Below are 20,680 nucleotides of genomic sequence, written 5' to 3'. Positions count from 1 at the left end.
ATCCCGCGAAATGATGTGCGGTCAATATGACTGCTTATGGCTGAAATAGGTAAAACAAATCACATTTTCTTTTCCTTTTGTGTAATTTATATAAAAACTATTCTCAATTAAAATACAGACACTTTTAGAAAAATGGTTAGAAGTCTGTAATGTTTGCATTTTGTTTACATCGCAGATTGATAACTTAATTGTGATAATGTTCAAAGTTGTTCTTTTTATTATTATTATTATTATTATTATTATTTCACATACACACACACAGCAAGTATAATGGTACTGTGCTAGGTATTCTTTTCGTGGTTCTTGGTGCTTGGAGCAATATTGTTGTTGTGGCATTCATGCCAATAAAGCGAATTTGAAATGAATTGAATTAATAAACCTTTAGATTCTTGCCTATAGACTGATAAGTGTTGTGTTTACAAATGAGCAATACATCCAGATTTCTTGAGATTTGTATTGTCAATGGGAATTTAAATTTAAATGTCAGGCAATGTTTTCTTCATGGAAATTATTTTTCGGGCAAACAAGTATAAGAGAGAGAGGGAGCGGACGGGGGATCCGTTGTGTGACAGCGGAGCGGAGGGTCAGCAGCTGGATTTTGCACGCACGGTCAGTATTATTAGTAGGTGTTTGAGGTTTATTACGTTTGCGGACATTATTACATTCAATGTTATAATGTAACAGCCTTTGCGCCTTTGTGTGCACAGTTTGCGTGTGTAGGCCCGTGCTCATGATAATCCGTCTATGGCTATAAGAGATGGATACACAATCAATTTCATGTAGTTTTTATTGAATCAAAAATACATAGGTAGCCAATTGTCTTCTCCTCTGCTTTTTTTTTTCAAAGACAAACTGAGCAGCACTGCTCAATCCACTCATACATTCTTAACCTTCCACAAAGACAAGTTATGTTAAAACGAACGACCAGAGGGGTCATTCCCCGGCAGATCGCACCCATGGGCCACAGTTTATTTCAGAGTTGTGCGAGTGCGGCTGGAAGTGGGGATTCCAGCACCACGGATAGTGCGTGTAAAAAGATTAGACAAACGTTTAAATGTGTTTGCTGCAAGCAAAAATATACTACATAATAAATGAAGATAGTGACATGGGCAAATTAGCAATAAAAAACAATGAGTTGTGTGAGTGCGGCCGGCAGTGTTTGATGTAGGAAGTAATGTAAACTTGAAAATTAAATTCAGAACAGCGGTGTTTTGAGGGGAGGGTCGGAACAGCGGTGTTTCGGAGTGGGGGTGTTTCGGAATGGTGGGGTTTCGCAATGGTGGTTTGTCGGAATGTCAGGCTGTCCCCCCTGGGGGGTTGTTTTGTTGTTTGTGTTGGTTGTTGTTGTTTGTGGTTTTGTTGTGTTGTTGTGCCTCGCGCCGCCCCGTTGGCAGATGATTTCGTGTACTACACACGGTATTTGGCTAAGTCATAGTTTTGCCAAGACTAAAGCTTTTGTGCATTAACTTCTACCAGTGTTTCCCCCCTAACTCTGCTTTACTCTGCCTCCAACGACCTCCTGTGCCGCGACCGAGCCGAGACCCCGCTCCAGCTCCACCTGCCCGGCGCTCCTCCGAGTGCCGACAGGACTGCCAGCTCTCCGGCGCCCCGGAGCGTGGCTTCCCCGTGCACACCCCCTCCTACTCTGACTTTGTCCGTGTTACAATAAACACTCCATGCATCCAGCTACAGCCTCCTGTCCGCTTCTGGGTCTCACCTGTGCTAAAGACACCTAACATTAACAGATCAAAAGAGAGTAAACGGCAGCTATCCGATATCAGATCCACGCTCCTGCCTGCCCCAGCCAGCCCCCACACACCGGCCTGTCGCCTGCGCAGAAGCACGGGAGGGGACAGGAGAGACCCCGGCGCTGCTGCAGAGGAGCCGTGGACTGCGATGACTCTGAGCAGCATGTGAATTACAATATAATCTATTTCTCGCCTTTCCCCCGATGATCTGAATAAGTCGCTAAATTTGTTGCTAGTCGCTTTTTCGAAATAATGTCGCTTAGAGGGTCTGAAAAGTCGCTAAGTCTAGCGAGACAGTCGCCATGTTGGCAACACTGAAGAAGAGAGGCCGCTGACGTCACTCTCCTGTGCCGCTTGGGATTGCGAATTGAATTTTGGACCTTTTTTTGCGGGGGGAGGGCTTCAAAATGAAACAGCAGTTTTCTTTGTCTTTGTGTAACAAAATGAGCAGTCTTGAAGAAGAAAATGAAAATGCAATCTGGATGATTTATTACTAATTGTATTTATGAGTCAAAAATGCAGCTCTGACTTTGAAATGAAAAAGCATTTCTGCTAATGCATTTTCATTTTCAAATTTGACATTTCAAATTGAATTTTGGTACCTATTTGCTGGGTCATCTTTTGAAAATTAAATCTTAAATGTCCTTTTCCTTATCATTTGAATTAAGTTACATAATGAGCAGTCTTGAAGAAGAAAATGAAAATGCAATTTGGATGATTTATTACTAATTTTATTTATGAGTCAAAAAATGCAGCTACATTCTGAAAATGAAAAAGCATTTCTGTAAATGCATTTTAATTTGAATTATGGTACAAATTTGCTTCCATACTCGTATGATTCATGATATAGAGCTATATACATTTAAAAAGACGATATCAATAAATTAATACAATTTACGTAATTTCCTGCTGCTGAGCTGATTTGGACAGTTTTTTGCATGATAAAAATTATGTTATGGGAGCCAACTGCTGACTTTTATTACATTTAATCAAAACAAATCAAAATTAATTTTTACATTTGTATGCATGTCATGTATGACAAAAAGCCATCTCCAATGCAAAGTTATTAATTTTATGGCAGCATAGTAATTTTGAATGAAAAAAATTTCCTTTTTTTGTATTTTTTGTCATATATCATGTAGGGATGTAACGGTATGAAAATTTCACACCGCGGTAATAGTGACCAAAATTATCACGGTTATCAGTATACCACAGTATTTTTTAAAATGTCTTCAAAATGTTGAAAAAACACTGATAAATTGAAATAATTTCATCAAGATTCATATTAAATATATTCATTATATATTAAAATAACCAAAATCCAAAACCTTAACAAAACACTGCAAAATCAACATTAAATAATTATAAAAGAATGTATCAAAACTGTGCAAAATATGTCATTGGCTTTTTGTGATGAGGTAGCCTGTTTATGAAACGTGTCCTTTAATGTCTGCGTTACAGTGGTAGAATGAGATGTAGTGGCAGCAGCACTCGATTGGCCAGCTGACCCTCTCTGTGAAAAAAATGAATAGAAAATGTCATTATTAATTATTACTGTCACTGTTACTTAATACTAAGGGTGCAACCAACAGATCACAAAACTCACAATTTAGATCACATCACTTTTGTGAGGAACAGCTTGGATCATTTTTTAGATCAAAACAAAAAGGATTATTGTTGTTAAATGAATTATGAATACTGTATTTTGGCTCTTATTTCTATCTAGACACATGTTATATTCACCATTTTATATTATTCTTTATATATAGTCTATTCTACAAATAATCCACAAGTGTTATATATTTCTGATATTACTTATATATCGGCTGTCTGTCTCTCTGTCTGCCTGCTCGTCTGTTGTCAGTGGACTCGGTCAATCTGATTGGTCCGATGCTGCTGAGCCACAGGTAGATGCTGCTCCAGTGAACGGAGCTGAGATGAAAGTCAGTCATCTCAGTCAGTTTCTATTCACTAACTCAGTCCACCCAGTACGTGTTTGTGTCAAATCCTCCTCACTGCAGCTCTGCATCAATATTTGAGGACTTTCGACTTTAAAAAGTTAAATCTACAATTAATAAGCGGTTCAGATAACGAGCCAAATCACGGATCAACTTTGTTCAGTTATACCACTATCTGGTCAGTTTACATTAGTGACAACAGCAAATTAGACAGAGAAAACTCAACATGCACATACATCACCCGAGCTTAGGTTAGCTTACCTTGCATTCGCTGAACAGTTGTGATGGTCGTAAAGTGAAAGTAAGCAAATTGGATGTGTTGCCGCCCCTCGCAACAACTTTCTTCTCGCAGCTCCTGCAGACAGGGCTGCCATCCTCGACCAGCTGTCCCTCCCTGAGCATTCTTATAATAACCAAAATACGCCCAGACTGCAGATTTGGTTCTCTTTGAAGGCGGAAAAATGCCGTGAGGGCCGCTACTATCACGTCCTCCCTCCGCCATGTCTTCATCACTACATAACAAGCGCACGTTGCACAATGCACGCTGCGCATGCGCCGCGAGTTTTCCACACCGTGGTTACCGACCGCGGCGGTTACCATGGTAATTAAAACTTAAACGGTAACCTTCACCGTCAGGAATTTGACCATGGTTTACCGTGACACCGGTAACCGTTACATCCCTAGTACCATATGACTGGATTCACCTGCTCTGAACTTGCTGCCCTACTTCAGGTATAACTACGGTGCTCACCATGTCCACCATCATTACCGGAGTCAACGCTTCCATGCCCAGGGTGTCATACATCAAAGCTGTGGACATTTACCTGTGGGTCAGTTTTGTCTTTGTGTTCCTGTCGGTGATAGAATACGCCGCAGTCAACTACCTGTCTACTCTACAAGAACGCAAGGAGAGGAAACTCAGAGAGAGGGTAAGTACAAGTCTCTCATCTTCATGCCCATAGATGCCCTGTGGTACATGTACATCTACTGACACTCTTAATATTTTTAACCCGGTTAGTATCATAGTTCGATGGACAGTGATATTTGGTGGATGGCTGCTTGGTCAAATATAGTTTAACTGGTAAAAAAAACTTTAATTTAGGTGGCCTAACTTTTCATAAGTTAAGTTCAGAATATTGTTCATGCCATGGCTCTTTATTATCAGGTCAACATTTGAATTGGATTGGATTTTTGGATTTTAAAAGATTTTATAACATAAGGTGCTACTTGCTCATCAGGAGCAATTTGGGGTTCAGCAACAAGAAAAAAAGACATGCAGCCAGGGGAACCAGGAAATTGAACAAGTGACCTTCTGGTTACTGGACAACCCACTCTATATCCAGAGCCACATGATTGCTGTCTGTCTAATAACATAGCTGCCTACCTTCCAATGCACTCATTGTGCATGACTGGTACCTTTTCTATCCTTGCAGCTGCCATGTACTTGTGGCATGGCTCATCCTGGCATGATGTCAGCCAGCTACAGTGAGGTTGATGCCAACACAACAGGGAATTATGGCATACCAGAAGAGAATGGGGTGAAACGTGAGAGGATGCTGGTGCAGCTGGCGATGGAGAGCGCACAGGTCACTGGCCATGTTGGCACCAGTGCCTACAGCAATGCCTGGATTGATACACATGTCATTGATAAGTACTCCCGGGTCATCTTTCCTGGATCTTACATCCTCTTCAACATCATCTACTGGTCTATCTACTCCTAATGCAGATGAGACTCAAACAGACCTGTGGGTGTCCAAGGTCTGAACACCTCTAGCAGGAGTGTGAAAAATCTGCTTCCCCGCTTGTAAAAGTGGTTAACAGATGCACTCATAGTAGAGTGGAGACTTGTGCACTAAACTTGCAGATTCAGGCCTTTAGTGTCTTGCGTCACATTTGTAAGAAAGAAAAAGGAGCAGACCAATCCAAAGAAAGAAAGAACTCTTCAGGCAGAACCCAGAAACAAATGTTCTGACATGAACTCAGTGCTCAACACATTCTACTAAACCTTCATCTTTAGTTGCTGCAAAATGTTGAGAACCCCAGAGGACCTGGGAAGTTGAATAGTTTATCAAAACAGGCAATAACCCAATGTAGCTTCATCACAGGGCTACCAGAGTAACATGATGTGTACTTAAAATGTGTTAAATGTTTGCCTGAGAGCAAATTTTTAATTTAACAAGCTGTTATCTGCCAATTGTTATTATTTATTTGTTTTCCAACTTGAAACAAATAGATGTGAAGAGTATTAACAGTAATAACAATATGCATAATTTATATAGTAATATGAAATAATATAATCATTGATAGTAGCATCATTAACATGTTTATTGTTAGATGTAAAGAAATGTGCAATTATAAGAAAAGAAAGTATATAGATGGATAGATATTGATAAAAGCCTTATGAGTTTGTTATTATTGTATACTAACCTTTTTTGCAACTTTATGAAAAGTCATATTGTTCATACATTTTCATGTAGACAAATTACTTTTAAAATATTACATCTACAGAGCTTGTAGAAAGATGCAAAATAAAAGTATCTTTTTTCCTTGAAAACCTTTTTACAAGTGTCTCTGTAAGAAATCTGAGATGGTTCCAGCTTCGAACAAGGTTTGTCAGCCAATAGAAATTGTCATTGGTATCATGTGGTACCTGTGTTTCGTCAGTGTCATAAGTCTTGTTACTGGCAACCAATTCAAGGGCAGATGATTTGAGCAACAGCAGTGTTGTGATGTAAATGCACTTTGCTTTGCTGGTAACAGCTATTTTTAAGAAAAGGTTACAAGACATGTGGCAAGAGCTCCAGGCCCCTTATGATTATACAAATATAAGAAACTCATAAGGCCTTTATTAACATTCTTCAACACATCAACACTATGTGAACAAGTTTATTATAAATGTTTGTAAACATCTTCTAATAATAAACCTGTTAGTGATGCTATTACAAACACTTACATGAGCATCTTGTAAGGACTTATTACCTATAAACTAAGTTTAGTTCAAAGACCTTAATATAAGCTAACCTTAATAAGCATCATCCAGGTGAGCACTTAAAGGCAACAATGTGTCATTTTATTCTTTGTTGTGTTTAGCAAACTAAACTAGAGTGAAAAGAGTCAGAGATCATTTTGACCCTTTGACTTTCACCAATGTGGACCTCAAGTGTGCTGGTGCACTACTAAAGAAAACAGTAAGTAGCCCTGTATAGTTGCTCCAGTCATTCTGTGGAAAGCTTATACATATTTTGCAATGTGCACAGAGCACTAATCTTTTAAACAGATATGCTGAATTGACACCTATGGTTGACCTCCAAAGCATTATATATAAAACAGGGACATGCTCCTGCTGTGTATTCAGAAGACAATTTCTGTAGAAAATATGCATGGATGTTTTGACAAAAGGAATGACTAGGTTATCTGGATTCTGCTTTTGATATACCAAAAGTTCATTTTTTTGTGTGGCTCAGTCATTGTGTTTTTTTGTTACGGTTGCATCATTATTAACAAACAGAATCAATGGTTATTTGTACTTAAACCAACAGCTGTTTTTTGCTGTAATAGATTTTAAAAGTTTTTTCATGGTTTTAATGTCCTTGACCTTTTTCTAAGCTTGAACCTATAGACATTAGTGTAAATCTCAGATGGAACTGGAGCTTTTTCTACTTCAATTTCTCCATCTCTTGTAACTGTTCTCATTGGCACAGTGTCATATTAAATCACATGTTGACTTTGTGGTAAGTCAGTGTACAGAACTCTTGATTAAAACATTTTTCATACATTTTTCATTCTTTGACTGTTTACTGCAAAAACATTATTGACTGACAATTGGGACATATGGCCACTGTGATAGAGGACATCTGACATGTGGGAGTCAAATACAGTTTTTTTGATTGAGAGATGAAAAGAGGCCTGTCTCAAGATCAGCACTCAAAAGTTTGGTTTTGAAAAGCATCTTTCTGTTTCTTCTATCTTATATAATTCTGTTGTAACATCTGTTGCGGCTTATGTCAAATTTCAGACAAAGACAAACCAGCAGACATGGTGGACAAAAACTGAGAGCTTAGTGAAATCTTTCATTGTAAACAAACTCAAATATCCTCTATCCTCTGGTCAAAGGGGATTTATAATGTGACCATCAAATGAAAAAGATACAGTTGTAGCTGTAGAGACCACACAAGCTAACTGTATTGTGCTAACAATTCAACATCTAATATTTGCTTTCTAATATTAGATTATACATTTGCAAGTATCAAGTGTTTTCCTTATAAAAACAATTCACCCAAAAATACAAACATTCAGTCAATATCTGCTCAAAATGTACGTTTCTACAAACCATGTATATGTTGCAACCTAAAGTTCTTTAATATTCACTTTTCAGTTTTTAGTGTTTTCAGTTCCCTTGCTGGCAGCCTTAAGTCAGGTCATAAACATTAAAATGCCAAAAAATGGGATTTTCCTCTAACCCCTCTTCCAATTCCCTCTTGTTTTTACTAAATGGAAAGTGCAGGTGCAGTGTGTCAGACTCGCAGCCTTCTTCCAATAAATACATCCAGGGAGAATTCATTGTTCACTGTTGCTTGGACTTTTTTGCAAAGTAAATGTAATATGAAAACAGGGCGCAGATAATTCAGTATACTTAAACTTAAACTGTAGCGTAGCAGATGCTTATCAACTGCATCCATGGAGAAGGGGATGGGCATATAAGGCTGAGGGTTCATACAAATAACAAGACGCCCTTTTTCAGCGTGTGTTCTGGCAAAATCTCAGTGAAACTACACAACTAATTATAGGATATCCAAAACTGCACAACAGATACATCCCAATTGGGGGAGATATATCCTTTTGAAGGAGCACAGAGGACCACACAGGGTAGCATACAAACAAAACAAAACAATCTCAACAGAATAGCACTTAACTGTATCACAGAAACAACATAGCACGTTTGTATCACATTAAACCAGTAAATTAAATCTCCTCATTCAGCCCCTTTGGAATCATAGTGTCGAGGAAGTGTATCCCAATAGACTTCTCTCTGGAGGAGGATTCTGTCCCTGTTACCACCTCTCTGTGGTATTCTCACTGTCTCAATGCCCATATAATGTATCATAGAATAACAGTGTACACAGTTATGACAAGAGAAATTACCACTGAGCATCTGAGACAAAAAAAATGATGAGTAGGTCTCTAGGTAAATCTGACTTACTAAGTTAACCTTCAAGTTTGAAGACTGTTTATAAAAATATCTAGGCACTTTTCAAGATGTGCCAATGTCGACTCACTACTTGTTTAACAAACTTGGATATAGGACTGTAGGTGGATTCAAATGTATGACCATGAGAAGACTGGTCTCTTGACCTAGATTTGTGTAAATCAGACTGTTGAACTTGGCGTACTCTGTTCAGATCGTTCATCAGAATTGCAAATGCGTCTTAACCTTAGGAGCTGACTATATGGAAGACTTATCTTTAAAGCCGGTGGATGATAACTACTTAACTAAAATAAAGTATTTCTGTCAGTCTCCTTTCTATATACTTCAGTCTTAAGACAATTACTGTAGTTTTTCACCAAAACAAGCAAAAATGAAATATACTCAAGATCATAATGTAATGTGAATTTTATAGACTCCATTTTTGAATTAATGACAGTATGGAACTCATTTAAATCTTTCGTATTTCCACTCCAAATGAAAAATAAGTTGTCCATGTACCTCCAATAGCTTTTAATAAACTAGGAATAGAGATTGTTGTTAATTATAAATATAAATAAAATCCAATTCAAATTTCCCCATAAACAGATTAGCATCATTTGGAGCCACTGGTGATTGCATTGCAGAGCCTTGAAGTTGAAGATAGTATTGAAAACATAAAAAAAACATTTTAGTAGTTAAAGATAACAAAAACTCAGTTGAGGGATGTGATCCCACTCTTTGATTCAAGAAATAGCACATACCATCAAGGACTTTTTTGTAGTGATACTACGGTACAGGCTGGACAGTACATAAATGCATAGAAGGTCATGAGTTCACATGACATTATTTCAACTTGTTCAAAAGTCTGTCGTGTCAGTCCACAAACTGGGAGGGTGGCTCTGATCCATTTCCAGACACAATAAGGCTGAGGTCAGTGACAGCGTCTGCTGTACCCCGCCTTTCTCTCACCACAACTAGGTTGATTAAAACAGTGTACTAGTCTATTTAACAGGGATGGTGCATATTAATGCATGTTGCTGTAAGTGCAGCAGAGTTTGTACCAGGTGTGCCTGGACAGATGTGACATAGTCACCCTAAATGTGTCGGTTGTAGTCACCCTAAATAAAGAATATAAGATAAAAAAAAGTCCCCACATCAGCATAGTAGTATACCTGCGTGCAACACAGCACAGTGAGATGTGTGCAGCATGTCTGAAAAAGGGATCTCTCCTCTGTTGATCTTCCTGAGTTTTTTCCCCCATAAAAGGTCCTGTGGATTTTTCCTTATTTGAACGGATCAAAGGACAGAGGCTTTTGTATGCTGTGCTGATGGTAAAGCTCTTTGAGGTTATGTGATTGTGTGAAAAATATTAAGTTACCTTCACTTTTTAACTTGTGAGTCACCTTGTTTAACAAACATATAAAAACACAGATGACAGAGTGAAGCAATATGTTATTCTGCTATTCTATTTAGAGGTGAAAGGGTCCACAAAAGCAACACTGTGTTATTTTTTAGCATTACAATAACAGCTTCAAAATCATTCTGATGGTTTATGTTTTTTACACTATGTAATGTCAGTGGGAGGGTGGAATCAGTGTTACATATATGTTTAATTCAAGATGATAGATTTCAATATAAAAATGCCACTTTCTACAAAACCTTGACTTAAGAATTATTCGTCAACATAGTGATTTTTTTTTTTTATTTAGCAGCCTGCTCTGTGTGCTCTCCTGTCAGCTTCCTGTCCTCCCTTAGTTTGGCCTCCGTGAACTCCTGCTTCACCTTCTGCAGCAGCTCTGGGTCAAGCAGCACATTCAGGGCTGTCATGGCTAGAGTCTTAGCTGTCCTCAGAGTAAAGAACTGAGCTTGGTCATCACCTGCATCAAAGACACCAACACATATTTCAGACATGGTCCTTACATGTCTGAAATAAGGGAAAGAAGGGACAGAGACATAAGAAACATGTACAAGCATTCAGTCCACCTGCCTCATGAATATGTGATTTAGTATTTTAAATCTTGGTCACAGTGAGTAAGAATACTCCATTAATGTGAGGTGTTAACTGCAGTTAAGTTCATTCTATCTTAAGGCATTCTCAGAAAAACAGAAAAACAAGGAAAAACATTAAGAGGTTTGGTAGCTCAGGAAGAGAGGGTCAGCACTGACATCACACATGGGGGGGTGGGTCACACTTGTTATTAGCTAAGGATGCAGCACTCCTGGGATGACCAAGAAAGCAGTGCTGGTAAGTCCACCTGTGAGGGTAAATTGTTTCAGTACAAGTTTAATAATATGGAACTTTGGTTTCCACCTTTTTTCCATAAAGGGGCTGGGAGAGGCCCACGAAGCAGACGGCTGCTATGGCCATCAGCTACAAAGAGCAGAAGAAATATAACAATATAGCCGCAAGCGGCAATCCGCGGGTTCTAGCCCCTTTCGCCCCAAGCCGGCCACCCTGACCCTCATCCCCCACAGTCGATGACATCACCTGCTGTGTTCCTCAAAGATCTGTGCAACACATACCCATGATAAGCCCCAGATTTCTCCAAATTGGTGTTTCATCTACATGCTAATGGCATTTATAGCGCCCCCTATAGGTTGAGCTCAACATGCTTTGGTAGGCAGACTCCCAGTCCTGTTGTGAACCTACCCACCAAGGTTTGTGATGATAGGGCAAAGGGAGTGGGAGTTATGGCCAATCATTTCTAAGCCCTGCCCATTGCAAAAATACATTGGTCCGTGGCGGCCATGTTTTTTGACCAATCGGGCTCATTTATTATAGAAATTTGTCTTTTCATCCCCTGAAGTTGTTTACCAAGTTTGGTGTCAATAGAGTCAATCTTTCAAAAGTTCTATTCATTTTACTGTTTTTCACATTATGCAAATTAGCAAAAAGTCTGTAATAGTGGCTTTCGTGGTGCAAGAGACTTTTTTGTAGAGTACTATCAGGAGGACGTGTATGAAATATTTCAAGTCAATAGCACTTATGACTTGGCAGGGAGAGCCTTTCGAAGTTTACACCCTGTGTTATAGCGCCCCCATTTGACAGATTGGGATCAAATTTTTGGGGCAGCATTTGGACGTCATTTATACTCAATGTACGAAGTTTCGTGTCTCTGGGTCCTTCCAGCTCGTTATAAATGAATAAAATGCAAACAATGATGGTGAATGACGAATGGGCCACACCCACTTTCACATATGAACATGGTAATCAAGATATTAGTTAATACTTGCCCCTAGAGCATACATACCACATTTGGTGAAATTCCGTCCAATGGTCTTTGAGATACGCATTTGTAGCATTTATAGCCCCTCCTATAGGTTGAGCTCAACATGCTTTGGTAGGCAGATTGACAGTCCTGTGTTGAACCTACCCACCAAGTTTTGTGATGATAGGGCAAAGGGTGTGGGAGTTATGGCCAATCATTTTAAGCCCCGCCCATTGCGAAGATACATTGGTCCGTGGCGGACATGTTTACCGAATTTGGTGTCGATAGAGTCAATCTTGCAAAAGTTCTACTCATTTTACTGTTTTTCACATTATGCAAATTATCAAAACATCTAGGTAGGCGGAGCTTCATGGTCTAAGAGGCTTTTTTGTAGAGCACATCGAGCTGGACTTGTGTGTCAAATTTCAAGTCAATCAGACTTACGGTGTGAGGGGCGTGGCCTTCCCAAAGACGCATTTTCAAGCCTTAATTGCAGCGCCACCATCTGGCTGACTGGGCTCATATTTTAATAAAAGTAATAAAAGATGCACATCATTTCCAATCATTGGGCCAAGTTTCAAGTTTCTGGCCCATTCCAGCTCACGGGAATTTGAGCTCAAGCGGCAGACAACAAATAATAACCAAATCCCGCCCATTGCAAAGATACATTGGTCTGTGGCGGCCATGTTTTTTCACCTATCTGGTTCATTTATAGGAGAAATGTGTCTGCTCGTCCCCCAAAGTCGTATACCAAATTTGATGTTGATAGAGTCAATCTTTCAAAGTTCTATTCATTTTACTGTTTTTCACATTATGCTAATTAGCAAAAGATCTAAGTAGGCGGAGCTTCATGGTCTAAGAGGCTTTTTTGTAGAGCACATGGAGCTAGACTTGTGTGTCAAATTTCAAGTCAATCAGTCTTATGGTGTGAGGGGCGTGGCCTTCCCAAAAACGCATTTTCAAGCCTTAGTTACAGCGCCACCATCTAGCAGACTGGGCTCATATTTTAATAAAAGTTGATGCACATCATTTCCAATCATTGGGCCAAGTTGCAAGTTTCTGGCCCATTCCAGCTCACAGGAATTTGAGCTCAAGCGGCAGACAACAAATAATAACCAAACCCCGCCCATTGCAAAGATACATTGGTCCGTGGCGGCCATGTTTTTTCACCTATCTGGGTCATTTATAGGAGAAATGTGTCTGCCTGTCCCCCGAAGCCGTATACCAAATTTGGTGTTTATAGAGTCAATCTTTCAAAAGTTCTATTCATTTTACTGTTTTTCACATTATGCTAATTAGCAAAAGATCTAAGTAGGCAGAGCTAAATGGTCTAAGAGGCTTTTTTGTAGAGCACATGGAGCTAGACTTGTGTGTCAAATTTCAAGTCAATCAGACTTATGGTGTGAGGGGCGTGGCCTTCCCAAAAACGCATTTTCAAGCCTTAGTTACAGCGCCACCATCTGGCAGACTGGGCTCATATTTTAATAAAAGTTGATGCACATCATTTCCAATCATTGGGCCAAGTTTCAAGTTTCTGGCTCATTCCAGCTCACGGGAATTTGAGCTCAAGCGGCAGACAACAAATAATAACCAAATCCCGCCCATTGCAAAGATACATTGGTCTGTGGCGGCCATGTTTTTTCACCTATCTGGTTCATTTATAGGAGAAATGTGTCTGCTCGTCCCCCAAAGTCGTATACCAAATTTGATGTTGATAGAGTCAATCTTTCAAAGTTCTATTCATTTTACTGTTTTTCACATTATGCTAATTAGCAAAAGATCTAAGTAGGCGGAGCTTCATGGTCTAAGAGGCTTTTTTGTAGAGCACATGGAGCTGGACTTGTGTGTCAAATTTCAAGTCAATCAGACTTATGGTGTGAGGGGCGTGGCCTTCCCAAAAACGCATTTTCAAGCCTTAGTTACAGCGCCACCATCTAGCAGACTGGGCTCATATACATTTCCAATCATTGGGCCAAGTTGCAAGTTTCTGGCCCATTCCAGCTCACAGGAATTTGAGCTCAAGCGGCAGACAACAAAAAATCATAAACTGGTACAATTTGGGGTTAGAACCCTAACTAATAATACATAGTTCCCATCATTCTCAGCCTAAAAAGCCAAGTTAGTTGAAAAGTTGGCATCCTCTCAGCTGTTATCAAACCCACTGACACTCAAGTTGGGCAGGTGTTGGCCTCCCATGAGGCCAGGATGGCGGCTTCCACCAACCGAAAGTTTTGACCGTGGTGGCTTGCAGATGAAGAGAGGGAAGCCATGAAAAGAGCAATGGTCCAAGAGACACGTCTTCTTCACACACAGCCTTCTGAGGATGCCAACACCACTTGAAATGCCGCAGTTGGAGGTGATCCAGAAGATGATGACAACTTTTTCACTTTTGAGACAGCACAGATGACAAGTTCATCAGCAGAGGAAGAGGTGCAGCAGTATCTCCAAGATCCTGACAAGTCATTGGCTTCATTGAAGATCTCTCCAATGATCAGAGCCCTCTTCTTAAAAGTACAATACTACTCTGCCATCAAATGCTCCCATCTAGCGTTTGGGAAGGCTGCCTGATCACACAGCGCAAGGATGAAACTGCTGATCATTAAATACTAGTGCAGTGCCCGTAAGAAAAATGTATTCCTATAGAAAAGTGGGAGGTTAAGCAGCTTTTTCATGGATGGCCAAATGAGGCTGTGTTTGAAGGTGGGACATCAGGGATATTTAGGTTTGTTGTGAAATCCGATTTTCCAGGGTATAATTGGCCGTTTTTGACTATTCTTGATTTTGCCATTATATTTCCCCTTAAAAGCTATTTACTTGGTGTCATTATTTTTTTAGCACAACCTCACATGTGACTGTTGCCTGCAGTTTAAATGCAGGCAATGCTCATTCAGCAGTCTCCTAATTGTTCTGACTCAAACAAAAAACCGACTCCACTACACACTAAACACTACATAACACACTAACTATACACTCCAAACACGCTCAATGTCACAAATCTCTCAACTCTCAGTATCGCTGTCTGTCATTCATCCGCCTACGTCCCTCCCACAACTTCCTGTTCCTTAACAACCAAACTTGCTGCTTGGACACTTTCGTGACAAAAGCCCATTTTTACCGTTTCTTCTGCACCAGACACAAAGCAAACGTGACGGCAATGTTCGCGAAAAAGCGTGGCGGACATCTCCATCCCTCTCCCGGCAGGTGCCTGCATATCGACGCCCAGCAGCAGCCAGTCCATCACTCGCTGCAGCGGGTGGATTCCGGTCAGTGTTGCTGGCCGCTTTTAAAATATTTTCATTTGGTTTTTCCTTCTGTTTAAAAAAGGATCGGATATCCATGTTGGATTTCAAAAATCACGCGCCAAAGCGACAGCGGGTGTTGACTGGCTCTTTTTGACTGTCACCATGGCAACGCGTTCTCATATTTGTCAACATTGTGACAGCTGCAGCGACAACCTCACACACACTGAGGTTGTACTGCAGCTGCGGCCCGTTCATAATAGGAAATCATGTATAATAATATGCACACATGATGTGTGCATATTACATGATTTTCACAATTTTCCAGCATAAAATTTGGGAAGGCTCAGCCTTCCCTAGCCTCCATTACCCGCCGCTGTCTTTAGAATTCACAGCCATTCACAGGCAATGCATACATTGACAACCTCATTAGAATAGAATAGAATAGAATTACTTTAATGATCCCAGACTGGGAAATTATTTTGTTACAGCAGTAGTGGGTCAGCAAATAAAACACTTAAAATACATAAATAGAATCCAGTATATACATAGTGTATATATACAGTGCACAGTGTGCTATAAACAATAATAATATATACAACAAAACAAAATATGCAAAATATACTATAACAATAATAATATATACAACAAAACAGTAGAGAGACCAGAGTTCTCTGTCAGGCAGAGGTGAGAGAGTTATTATATAAAGTGATGGATTGTGGCAGGAAAGATTTCCTGTATCTGTTGCTTCGACAGCGAAGCTGAAGCAGTCTTCCGGAGAAGGTGCTCCGCTGTCTGACCAGTGTGAGTTGGAGAGGGTGGAGAGGATTATCCATGATGGATAACAGTTTTTTCAGTGTCCTCCTCTCCACCACAGCCTCCAGAGTGTCCTCACACTCATCGCAGAGCCAGCCTTCCTGATCAGTTTGTTGAGTCTGTTGGTGTTGCTGGTTCCAATGCTGCTTTCCCAACAAACCACAGCAAAGAAAAGTACACTGGCCACCACAGACTGATAAAAGATCTCCAACATCTTGCTGCACACGTTGAAGGATCTCAGCTTCCTCAGGAAGTAAAGTCTGCTCATCCCCTTCTTGTAAACAGCTTCAGTGTTAGATCTCCAGTCCAGTCTGTGGTTGATGGTAACACCCAGGTACTTGTAATCCTCCACCGCCTCCACATCCTTTCCCAGAATGCACAGAGGTTGGAAAGCCATCTTCCTCTTCTTCCTGAAATCTATCACCATCTCTCTGGTCTTGCTGATGTTCAGCCGCAGGTGATTCTGTCCAGTCCACTCCACAAAGTTGTCTACCAGTGCTCTGTACTCCTCCTCCTGTCCCTCACTTATACAACCAACAACAGCCGAGTCGTCAGAATACTTTTGCAGGTGACACGACCCGGTGTTGTACTGAAAGTCAGTGGTGTATAAGGTGAACAGGAAAGGAGACAGTACAGTCCCCTGTGGAGCTCCTGTATCACTAACCACCGCATCAGACAGAACACTGCCCATACGGACAAACTGTGGCCTGCCTGTCAGGTAGTCAGTAATCCAGGAGATCATTGTGTCGTCTACACCCATCACCCGCAGCTTCTCCCCCAGTAGCAGTGGCTGAATGGTGTTAAAAGCACTAGAGAAATCAAAGAATGTGATTCTCACAGTGCCTCCTCCACCATCCAGGTGCGAATGGGCTCGTTGCAGCAGGAAGATGACAGCGTCATCAACTCCCAAGTGGGGCTGGTAAGCAAATTGCAGAGGGTCTAGCAGGGCTCTCACCTGCGGCCTCAGGTTGGCCAAAACCAGTCTCTCCAGCACCTTCATGACGTAAGATGTGAGGGCCACTGGTCGATAGTCATTGAGGTCTGATGGTGTCGACTTCTTTGGAACAGGAACCAGGCAGGAAGTCTTCCAAAGCACCGGTATTCTCTCCTGACCCAGGCTCAGGTTGTAGAGGTGTTGTAGGATAGGAGACAGCTGGCTGGCACATGTCTTCAGGATCCTGGGGCTGATACCGTCAGGGCCTGCAGCCTTCTGCTGGTGGAGTCTCTCCAGCTGTCTCCTAACCTGGCCTGCAGTCACAGTCATGCGGGGGAGGCTGCTGGTGTCTTCAGTGGAGGACGAGGAGGTGGAGGAGGAGGTGGAGGAGAAGGAGGTAGAGGAGGAGGAGGTGGAGGAGGAAGAGGTGGAGGAGGAAGAAGAGGTGGAGGAGGAGGAGAGGTGCTGCACAGGAGAGCTCACAGCAGGGGAGTGAGGGGGGAGAGGAGGAAGCATTTGGGGCAGTGAGGGTGTGTGGGGGTCTGGAGGTGTCAGGGAGACGACAGAATGCTGTGAGCTGAACCTATTGAAGAATCTGTTCAGCTCGTTTGCCCTCTCCAGGCTGCCCGATGACTGTCTGCCGCTCACCTTACACCCAGTGATCTTCTTCATACCAGTCCACACATCCCTCACATTGTTCTGCTGGAGTTTGGCCTCCAGCTTCCTCCTGTAGGCATCTTTACAGGCCCTCAGCATATCCCTGAGTTCATGCTGCACTCTCCTCAGTTCTTCCCTGTCTCCAGACCTGAACGCCCTCTTCTTCTTGTTAAGAAGGGCTTTCAGGTCATTGGTGATCCACGGCTTATTATTAGGGAAGCAGCGTACGGTTGGCATGGTGGTGTGTTCACAGAACCTGATGTATTCTGTGATGCAGTCGGTCATGCTGTCCAGATCCTCTCCATGTGGCTCAACAAGTGCATCCCAGTCTGTCGACTCAAAGCAGTCCTGAAGTGCGTCAGCAGCCTCCTGAGTCCACCTCCTCACGCTCCTAGTGTGGACAGGCTGCCACTGAACAAGGGGGATATACTTAGGGGTCAGCAGAACCAGGTTGTGGTCAGATCTTCCAAGAGGGGGGAGGGCTGTGGGACTGTATGCATCCTTAGCATTTGCATACAACAGATCCAGTGTGTTACAGTCTCTGGTGGGGCAGTCAACATACTGGTGAAATGTTGGAAGGGTTTTATCCAGTGAGACATGATTAAAATCCCCAGTGATGACAATAAATGCGTTAGGATGCTGCGTCTGTATCTGGGCAACAGCGGAGTGGATGACGTCACAGGCCAGCGCTGCATCAGCTGAAGGAGGAACGTACACACCGATAATGATGGCGGATGTGAACTCCCGGGGCAAATAATAAGGCCTCATCCCCACAGTCAACAGTTCAATGTCCGGGGTACAGAGACGTTTCTTCACATGAACATGTCCGGGAATACACCACCTCTCACTCACGTACAGTGCAATCCCTCCTCCTTTTTTCCTTCCGCTGCTTGTCACGTCCCTGTCCGCCCGAACAGTGCTGAAGCCAGGAATCGCCACGCTGTGGTCCGGGATGTTTGAGTGAAGCCATGTCTCCGTGAAACACAACACACTGCATTCACGATATTCACTCTGAGCCTTTATCAGCGCGGCGAGCTCGTCCGTCTTGTTTCCCAGAGACCTCACGTTTCCCATGACGATCGCCGGTACAGCCGGTCTGTGTCTCCTCCTCTTCACCCTCCGTTTCACTCCGGCTCCGCAGCTCCTTCAGGACCTCAGGCCTAGCTCCGGGTAGCAGTGCAGGTTTACACAGCGCAATCAGCTGGTCGCGTGTGTAAACAATGTGCTCAGTGATGCGCTCCTGACCCTCCGTTGCTAGGGCTAGCAAAAACATCTCAAAAACATAACAAAAAGTGCCGTAAAAGTTCAAAAAGAAAAAAAAAGAAAGGTGTTCGTCCTCTCCCAGTCTCCGGAGAAGAGCCGCCAAAAGTTCAGCGAAAACCAGAACACAAACACAACACAAATACAACAAAAACTACGAAAAAAACTTAAAAACCCACGGGAGCTGCTGTTACAGGCTGCCACCTAGTACGGCGCCATAGCAACAAACTTTATTATTCTTGTATAACTGTTGCCTGTTTTCATCTGACATTCATATCAAAGCAACACCTTACATGCCTACTGTAAATGTTTTTTGTTTTGATGTTTTTCACCCTAGGTTATGTGCAATGTTGACATTTTGGATAGGTTTTTGCTGCTAGCTATTGTTGGTTTTTCAATGTAGCATTGTTTCATGGTGGTAAAATGATATTTGGTGGCGTAGTTTAAAAAAAGAATATTATTTTACCATCATCACATTCAGTTTGAGTTTCTGTTTTGTATTGAAGGACCATTATGAATGTGTCGTTCTTAATAGAAGAATATTAATGTGAATACAGTCAGCTCAAATCTTTTTCATGGAATGTTTCATATCATCCTTTTATGTTTTTATCCTGTAAAATCAGGAAAAGGGTAAGGGAAAATGCGTTTTCTTTTTCTTCTGGTGCTTCTTATTTTGAGATAAGTTGCAACACCTATGCACTTAGTCGCTTGAAAAAAAATGTCAGATGTTACAGCAAATTCTGTAAAGAAACAGGATATGTTAGTTTGTCCATTTTTCCACTTTTGACTGCTGAGTAAACAAAGAAACTGAAAAGGGAAAATTGGTCAATTCTTTTCCTTTTTTAACCGAGCAAAACATCTTTTTTGTTAACATACCCTTAAAGTCTTTGTTCCTCTAAAGCAAATTAAAATACTTTGCACTTTCAGGGAGACTTGAGCACAGTTTCAGCTAGTTCTGTAAGGAATATGTTTTGAAAGTATCATTCCCAACACTGCTTCAGTATGACCGTCCTAAAGAACCATGTAATATAAGGTGTGGTGTTTTGGTGTTCCATGTATGTGCAGTTCTGTTTTATTGGCTACCATGTTCATTTTACTGAGACAGTAAACAGCTGTCTCCCCCTCTACAGCGGCAGGGCATACCTGCACCTGCGCAGCGAGCTCCTGTATGTCCTCCAGCACAGCTTTGAGCCCAACAGCCGCAGCAGCTCCGACCTCAGCTATCAGGTTGTGACCACACGCGTGTCTGATATCAGGCAGGGAATCACACAGGAAACACACACTGACCACGTCCCTGCCTCCAGCTCCCCAGGTGGCTCTAAAGGCAGTCTCAAGTTTGAAGTGACTGTCGACCGTCCAGCATTCCTCCTGACTGAAAAACGTAACTAGTCTGTCATGAGCCTTGGTTTCCTCATAAGCCAGCTCCGGACAGCTCCATATGTCCTTACTGAGTGTGTGGAGCTTTGCCTCGGCTGCATTTATACAGCAGCCGACTCTCCGCTTGAGTTCCAGCAGCAGCTCTGCTCTGTCAGACATCTTGTTCTCTCTGAGGAAGAAGCTTGATACCGTAAGCACTGAGCGGGGCACCGGAGACGGTTACACAACAGCACGTGACGGTGCATGTTTTCTCCAAAGAACTTTATTGACCAAGGTCTGTACTCAGAAGACATGCAT

The 20,680-nt window shown here is 41.8% G+C and overlaps 2 protein-coding genes across 2 annotated transcripts in view; one reads left to right on the top strand and one right to left on the bottom strand.

Moving 5' to 3' along the window:
• LOC115573632 (gamma-aminobutyric acid receptor subunit rho-1-like) overlaps positions 1-7,481 on the top strand; it is a 48,773-nt gene extending 41,292 nt beyond the window's left edge. Inside the window, exons 9-10 of the mRNA XM_030404497.1 lie at positions 4,439-4,635; positions 5,140-7,481. Of these exons, the coding sequence (XP_030260357.1) occupies positions 4,439-4,635; positions 5,140-5,427 (485 nt within the window). The 3' untranslated portion in view covers positions 5,428-7,481. The remainder of the gene's footprint in view (positions 1-4,438; positions 4,636-5,139) is intronic.
• A 3,110-nt stretch (positions 7,482-10,591) lies between these two features.
• LOC115574556 (peptidase M20 domain-containing protein 2-like) lies at positions 10,592-20,546 on the bottom strand. The gene is made up of 3 exons (XM_030406155.1): positions 20,150-20,546; positions 15,216-15,411; positions 10,592-10,768 (listed from the first exon to the last, which is right to left on the bottom strand). The coding sequence occupies exons 1-3, from the start codon at positions 20,540-20,542 to the stop codon at positions 10,593-10,595; spliced, it is 765 nt and encodes a 254-aa protein (XP_030262015.1). The 5' UTR covers positions 20,543-20,546; the 3' UTR covers position 10,592.
• Positions 20,547-20,680: the final 134 nt, after the last annotated feature.

The sequence above is a fragment of the Sparus aurata genome, chromosome 22 (assembly GCF_900880675.1).
Source record: "Sparus aurata chromosome 22, fSpaAur1.1, whole genome shotgun sequence".
NCBI lineage: Eukaryota > Metazoa > Chordata > Actinopteri > Spariformes > Sparidae > Sparus > Sparus aurata.
This window is presented reverse-complemented; position numbering and strand designations above follow the sequence as displayed.